Raw genomic sequence first — 8,050 nt, 5'->3', positions numbered from 1 at the left:
TATTGTCTTTTAAACTGCATCCGATTTTAGATATAATTTGGGTTTACTTTTTATTAAACTTTTATCATCTTTATGATTAGAATTTCCGTTTTTGTCCCGAGCTTGTAAACTTGACCTGTGGAATCGGCTAGTGTTTTACGGTGACGGCATTCCCTGTCTTTTGACTCCTGCGTGGGCAGAGGGAGCGGGCTCTGGTTTCAGGGACACAGGGAGTTGCTTTCCTATGTGAATCATGGAGCTGATGAGTCACTCCTGTGCTGGGAGCAAGGCCATGCTTCCCACTGGGCGCTGGAGCGTCTTCTCCCCGTCACTCACGCACCGATGGGCTCCACGGCGCCTTCTCTCCCTGCTCTGCTCTCATGCCCCTCTCCTGGGTCTACCAAAACTGAAACCCCATCCACAGTGCTTCACCTTCAGCCATTGCTGCTGCTCTTTGCTCAGCTTTTCAGGGAAACCCACAGCCTCCGCTCCCTCCTGGCCTCCTTCCCCTGGATGTCCCTCAGGCACTCGGGCCTGACTTCTGTGGAAAGGTCACAATGCATCCTGCTCATCCCTCCCTCTGCCCATTGTTGGCCTGACCCCTGATTATGTAATAATGAGCACTTGCAGGCTCCCCTGCCCCAAATGACGGGCCCCACACACACACAGCCTGCCGAGGGTGGAGGAACCAACAGCAAGGTAAGCTCCAAGAGAGATCTCGTGCCACAGAAGGGATGGGAGGCAGCCCAGGGGATTGCTTTCCGTACCAGCAGAGGAGTTGGGAATGTGGACCAAAGCTCTCAGCGTGTACTGTGACGATTATCACCATAATTATCTCATCTGCTTTGTCTCAATGTTTGTGACTCCCTGAAATTCCTACGGCAGAATGTGATTTCCAGGGCTGGGGGAGAGGAGCAGACAAGGCAGGCAGCCCTCATGAGCAGAGCTGGCTCCCCTAAAAAGGGTTCCCTGTCCTTCTACCTCAGGAGGACACAGCCAGACACCACCATCCATGAGAACAGGCTGTCACCAGACTGGAATCTGCTGGTGCCTGGATCTGGGACTTCCCAGAACTGTGTGTGACAGATTTCTGTTACGTATTTCCCAGTGGAAGGTGTTTTGTTATAGCAGCCTACACGGACAGAGGCATCATCACCATCGTTATGAAAGTGCCACGGCTGAGGTTCCTCACAGCTTCTGTGTGGAGCCAAGTGTGCCTTCTTAAGCAGTTTACTGCAAGCTCTTCTCCTCTTTTAGGTCAAGATCACTGAACTGAAATAGGTTGCTACTCAGGGAGAGATCCAGATGCCGACCGAATTCCAGACATGTAGACATTTTATCCCTAACTTGCTCTGCACCAACAGGAAATGCCAGAAACACACTCAGTTCAATACCGAGACTGCCAGGGAGCTGGTCTAAGGAAAAGGGTGAAGGAAGCATGGGTCAGCCAAGGTCAGAGGGATTGCAGGCTGGGGAGGACCCAGGTCAGCAGGCAGGTGTGCTCAGAGAGATTGTGACAGTGAGCAGCTGGCACATCCCTCAGCCCCTCAGAGCTCAGTAGGTGATGCCTGGCCCAAAACATTCAAGAAGCCGCAGCCTTGTTCTAAAAATGATCTGACATCACCAGGTGAGATGAGGGTTTTCTAAGAGAGGACAGATCTATTTTTACACCTAAGGAGAGGAAACAGGAAAACCCTCCTAGATCCTCCTCTGAGATTAACAGTTATGGGTAGCAATACCGTCTGTACCGGGATGGACATGTTTCTGACCTGACTGTGAAGCTACGTATCCCAGATTGCTCACTTTTCTAATCATATTTTCTCACCGTCTTTGGATTGAGAAAGAATGAATTGGAAAGACAAGGTAGCATGCCACCAACTATGACTGTGTCCTGGAAGACCCCATGGTCATCACTGTGTTGATGGTCATTTCCAGGGTGGTGAAGGGCAGTTGGACAGAGGGTGATTGACTCCAAGGCCCTGGCTAATTGACAGCATGGAAGTCAGAAACAGGGGATCGCTAATGGAGAGCTTCTCTTAGGGACATGACAGCAATATGTCCCAGGTTATGTCTCCTCCCACAGTAACTACCAATAATTAACCCTTGCCCTCTGGAACATATTCCTCTTGAGATGATAAGGTATTTGGTGACCCTGCTTAGGGAGCACCAGTGCTTACCCACTCAGTTCACTACCACTTACCCTAGCACATGCTTTGGTAGGAACGGGTAACTGAAACAACCCTTAATTCATGACACCTCACTCATCCTCTAAGTCTCACACTAATTTTTAAACGTGAGAGCTCCTGTGCACGCGCGCACGCACACACACACACACACACACACACTATATCTTCTCACAGTTAAGTTCTTTCATTCAGCAAATATTCTTTTATTTGGCAAGAAAAATTGTAAAGTAAGCATCGGTTTTGGGAATGGATGACAAGGTTCAAATCCTCAGCACTGCATGTCTGACCTGCCTTGACTTGCTTAAAGAAAGTGTGCATCCAAGATGGAAATTACATGAGCTGGGCCCCCACTTTCAAGGTTCTGGTGCATAGAGGTTTTAAAAAATTCTTACTGGAGGGATAGTTAGAAGATATTCTGTATCATTTTATAAAATATGGAAACCTATTAAGCTATTGTAGCATTTAATAAGTGAAATTCAATGGGGAATTATATGTATGTCTACAATTCTAGTTCTTTCCTAAGACCATCTTTCTCTCATACCAAAATGATCAAGATTTTACTACTAGCCTCTAATTTCATGGGCTTAAAAAGGCATAATTTGTCTTCATTTAGTTTTAAATTTCCATATTTTTCTGAGCTATTCAGCACTTGAGGAAGGAAACCAACATCCTGTGTGATTTCAAGGACCCATAAGTGGCCTAAAGCCCCTCTCACAGTTGAGGCTGAAACTCCCCACAGTGATCTTAGACGAAGCACCCCCTCTGCCGACTCCACAGAGAGCCTTTCCTGAGCCAGTGGGTAGGAAGTTGGCATGTCGTCATCGCCAACGAGCAGAGGAGGAAGAGGGGCCTTGGAGGTTAAGTTATTTGGACAAAACTCCTCAACTAAGGCAGGGCAGCACAGACACTCTGAACCCAAGCTCACCAGTCCCCACAGCTCTTTCCACTGTCGGGCACATTTCTTTGTCTCCACCCACCCCCTGAAACCACAGCCAGTCTCCTTGATGCCCATATCTCAGCCGCACTCTACCTTTGACGCTCAGCAGTGGTGTGGATAATTAATGTCGGGTGACACTGTTAGATAAATAGGGAAGTCTGGCTCCCTGAGTTCCCTCCCTCTCTCCCTCATTCCCTCCCTCCCTTTCTTCTTCTTTTCCCCTTTCTTCCTTAGTCCCTTCAACCCGCTATTAAAAATAAAAATAATAAAAAACAAAAGCTATCACAGACAGGCCACTTATGAACAACAGAAACCGTTTCTCACAGTCCTGGCCGTGGAGGAGTTACGATCAAGGTGTGGGCAGTGAGTGTCTGGTGAGAGTCAGCCTCGGGTTCACAGCTGGCACCTTTGCACGCTGTCCTCAGATGGTGGGAGGGGAAGTGGGCTCCTCTGGTCCTCGTTCAAGGACACAGAGTTCCATTCATACGGGCTCTGACTCTCACCCAGTAACTCCACAGGCCCCCACTCCTGGCGCCCTCACCTTGGACATTAGCATCCAACACTGGGACTAGAGCACCTCCTTTCTTACCTTTTCTTTCCTCTGTCCATCCACCCACCTTATCTATCCATCCATTCATCCACTCATTCATGCGTGTATTAATTCCTCCATATAAGTCACTTATTTTTTTGAACAAATATTTTATGGAGAGGAGAAAGAGATGAAGAGGGGTGTTGATGTTTTGTTTCTTTGTGCTGCTTAACCCTTTTATCCCAAGACCACCTTGATGTAAGGCTGAAGTGAGAAACCCTCTGGCTCCTGATGTGTCACCACTGTGGTCTCTGAGAGAGCTGGCCATGGTACACTCTCGCCTAGCAGGGGGGTCGCTCATGTAATTCAGTAGCAAACAAATTATCCATAGCGAGTAAGGATGAAACAGAAGGTAATTTCCACTTTCAAAACAATACCTTCTTTTACCTGCTTCTGAAAGGTTTATGAGGTCTTGTTGGTTCGTCGGCTTGTTTTCCTACAGGGAAAGCTGAGGAGTGCAGAGGTGCAGGGTCAGGCAGCAGGGCATGAGTCAAGGAGTGACCCCCCAAACCATGGCTTGGTGATGATTTCTTGTAAAAAAGCAACAAACAAACAAGAGTCATAATCTGGAATGAAAAGCCATTAGCAAATGTTACCTTAGGGCTGCGATTGTGGCTCAGCGGTAGAGCACTCCTCTAGCACGGGCGGGGCCCGGGTTCGAACCTCAGCACACATAAAAACATAAAGGCATTGTGTTGTGTCCATCTACACCTAAAAAATAAATATTAAAAAAAGAGTTAACAGTCATTTTTGTGTGTGGAGCTCAGTAATCTTAATCCCACAGAAGAAGCATTCACAAGTTACACCAGACCCTAAATTGAGTATCTCCACTAGGAATGTGAGCTTCCCTCTCAAGTCAACTCCTCACTCTTCCAGATCCTCCTGTCGTTGATGAGCACTGAAGACAGAGCCACCCACAGACCCTGCAGGCAGGCCTTCCCACAACCATGAGGCTGCTGGCTCTCCTCCTCCTCCTTCTGGTCTGTCTCTTCCATGGGGCCTCAGGTAAGCCAGCGATCCACCCGGCAAGGTGACGTGGCGGGTGCCATGGAGGCCGCAGTAAGACTAATGGACTCACAAGCCAGTGAGGCCTTGGGAACAACTAACTGGTTCAATGCCACAGAGATGGCATTAGAGACACTCAGACTTCAGCATGAGTTGGTTTGGTTCCAAGGACAATGCTTGTATTATACCCAACAGTCCCAGAAAACAGATTCGAGTGTGAACATGACCCGTGCAATACTTGGGACATCCTTATTCTGAAAGACTCTCACCTCTAATCTGAACCTCAAATCTGACTGGGGCCTCCCCATTTTGCCTGTGACCCTCTGGGTGTTGACTCAGGGAGGTGGTACCATCATGGGAACCACGTCCAAATATTGGCATCTCACAAGCGCAGAGGCTGAATTTTTGCTCGTGCTGTGACTCCATCCAGGCCACAGGGCACTCTGTTCACTGTAGCAGATCAGACCTGGCTGGGGGTGCAGCTGCCACCATGAACGCAGCTGGTCACGGCAAAGGGAGGCGCTCAGAGGAGTCCCCGTTGGCATCTGAGGGCTCCAGCCCTGAAGGACTGATCACTTCTGCTCAAAATCGTGAAGTAAGACCTATGGCTGTTCCCAGCTCAACAAAGATTAGACGTCAGTCCTACTGTGTGTCAAGATGATGGTTGGACCTGTTTGGTGAACAGCCTAATGATGATGGGTGGAAGGATAGACAGACAGACATAGGCATATATAGGTAGCTATCTATGCATGTGGATATAGACAGATATGCGTGTATACCTATATATCCAAACACACGAGTGTGTGGGGCCACCTGTCACCTCCAGCTCTCAACTTCAGGTATTATTTGAGTTCTCTGCTCTCGCTGCTGTCCACACTGTTCATTCAACCTTCTTGATCTCACAGAATTTTCTTCCCAGACAACTCACAAGAGCACTAGGAGTCTGGTGCTCATCCTGTGCCAGGCACTTAGAGCCTCACGATCCCTGAGAAAACACTCGCTGCAGAGACCACGGCAGGCAGGGTCCGGTGTGCTCCTCAGCGCTCTCCTGCGCTCAGGGCTTATGGCGTCTCATGAGCTGCACCTGGGTCAGGCTTTGCCTGCGAGGAGGGCCAGGGCGCCCTAAGGAGCTTGCAGAGAGAGGAAGCAAAACAGTCCTAACCCTAACGCAGTCTCATGAGGTGCTTTTTCTAATCCAAAGTTTCTGATCCAATAAGGAAAAAGACTGTGTAGGCCACAGTAGGTCACAAGCGTCCTCTGTGACACCTCGGGCTCTGAGGGCCATGTGGTGTCTGCCTTAGCAGCACATCTCTGCCTTTTGCAGGAACTCAGCCACAAAAATATGGGAGCACGCAAGCGTGGCTGCCTTCCTACTAAACGCTACTTAAGCACACTGAAATTGGAATTGCACAGACTTTTCAAATGCTGTTCTCCTGAATTGCTTCCGATAATTTACCAGTGTGAAAAGTACCTGAAGCTCCCGGGTTGTACCCAAACCCGCCAGCGTTCACTTGGGCCGTGGGAGCAGTCTGCCCACCCCTGCCAAGCAGGACGAGTGGTAGTCTCTTTGGCTGCACAAGATTTCACTTCATTTCTTCATCCCTCTTTCCTTTGCAGCATATGAAAAGAAAAAAGATCTTGAATGTGAAAAGCTGGGCGGTGCCTGCAAACACCAGAAAACCCACGGCTGCACCATCCTGGCTGCGGAATGCAGAAGCCGAAACAAGCACTGCTGCAGGCTGTAGCGGCAGCGCCCTTCGGGGGCCCCTCGTGCTGCTGCCCACGCACCCTCTCTGGTTTCTGCTCAATAAAGACACCACACATCCTGCTGGCTGTTGAACTGGAGAGGGGAGAATTCAGGTCCTAGGTTTTGTCCCACCACTAGGGAAATGATTGATGGGGGCATTTTCCTTTTCTAAGTGTCAGTTACTCTGCCTATAACCACACAACTGAGTGTCCCCCCGAGATACTTGTAAACTCTGATGTGCCTACACATCTGTGGATGTTGGGTAAGGGCGTTACTGTGAGTTAGGTGGAGCAGTGGCACGTAGACACCACCCACAGGACCAGGGCTCAGAGGCCACCGGAACCCGTCTGTGGACTGACGGAGGACCAGCACTTGGAGACACCTGATTATTTTCCTCTCAGAAAACAACTTTCCAATTGTGAGATTCCTTCAGAATCGACTTCTTAGAACACAAGAAACCCTTTTCAGCCCAGAGAAGGTTTGAACTTTGCAGAGAGTGCAGCACAGGGAAAGGGTAGTTTTTCAGAGGAGAAACGCCACCTTGGCCAGAGGATCCAGGCTGCCTTTGGCTGTGGTTTGGGGACGAGGGGGTCCCTCAGAGTCTCACATGTGAGACAATGCAGCAGACTTCAGGGGTGAGGCGATTGGGGCATGAGCGTTGTGGCCTGGTGAGTGGATTAATCCACTGATAAGGGTTAACTGGGTGGTAACTGTAGGTAGGCAGGGTGTGGATGGAGAAGTCATAGTCTTTTTCACGTCCCACTGAGCATATAACATCTTTGTTCCTGAACAGATTTTTGTCTTCCCTCTTCTCCCCTGGTAATGGCTGATTTCACTTGGTAATGAAGTAGGACCTATCAGGAGAAAAATATTGGAGTGATTTATTGTGGCCTTCCTTCATCCAGAAGCAAACTTCCCTTAGCTTAAGTATGATATCATCCCTGAGGAATTAGGAGGAAGATGAGTGCAGAGATATTAGGTCCATGTTAAGTGAAAAGCTATTAGTGATGAAATCAAAACTACCATCGGGAACTGGGCTCCTGGCCCGGGGCCCCTCACCCCTGCCAGATCCTTCGCTGGTCTCTCTTTGTGGCCATGGGCTGTCGTGGGATCCAGTGAAACCTCTTGCACAATGTGGAAGAGCGGCAAGCTGGCCAAGGAACACGTTCCTCACACCAGTGATGACTCTGACATTTAAGATTGCAATGAGAAATTCTATGATGTTCATTGGCTGATTATAAAATTCACAGTACACCGGGGAAATGTGCCAAAATAAACAAGAATGTTTTTATAAAGAGAAACAATAGTGTCTTTCACTATCTGTCATTATAATTTAGATATTCAGGCTCAAAGTATGGAATGTTGATCAGGAATAGAAAAAAATCCTTGAGACAAGGAACATCACCCTCAGACCCATGCGAATGTTGGCATCTGACTGGGGAAAGGTGACCTGGCTGTCACTGGGGACAAGGGCAGTGGGCTGTTTGATAATAAATCAGGTAAGGTTTCATGACTGAGCATTTGAAGAAAAAAGATGTTATATGCTCAGTGGGACATGAAAAGGACTATGACTTTTCATTCTGTACAGTTTTTAGATTTGAATGTTT

General features: G+C 48.5%; 1 protein-coding gene across 1 annotated transcript; it reads left to right on the top strand.

Moving 5' to 3' along the window:
- The first annotated feature begins 289 nt into the window (after positions 1-289).
- On the top strand, positions 290-6,524 carry LOC101972464 (beta-defensin 33). The gene is made up of 3 exons (XM_040292068.2): positions 290-678; positions 4,568-4,696; positions 6,314-6,524. Exons 2-3 carry the CDS (start codon positions 4,639-4,641, stop codon positions 6,439-6,441), a joined length of 186 nt encoding a protein of 61 aa, XP_040148002.1. The 5' UTR covers positions 290-678; positions 4,568-4,638; the 3' UTR covers positions 6,442-6,524.
- The last annotated feature ends 1,526 nt before the right edge of the window (positions 6,525-8,050 follow it).

The sequence above is a fragment of the Ictidomys tridecemlineatus genome, chromosome 14 (genome assembly GCF_052094955.1).
Source record: "Ictidomys tridecemlineatus isolate mIctTri1 chromosome 14, mIctTri1.hap1, whole genome shotgun sequence".
NCBI lineage: Eukaryota > Metazoa > Chordata > Mammalia > Rodentia > Sciuridae > Ictidomys > Ictidomys tridecemlineatus.
This window is presented reverse-complemented; position numbering and strand designations above follow the sequence as displayed.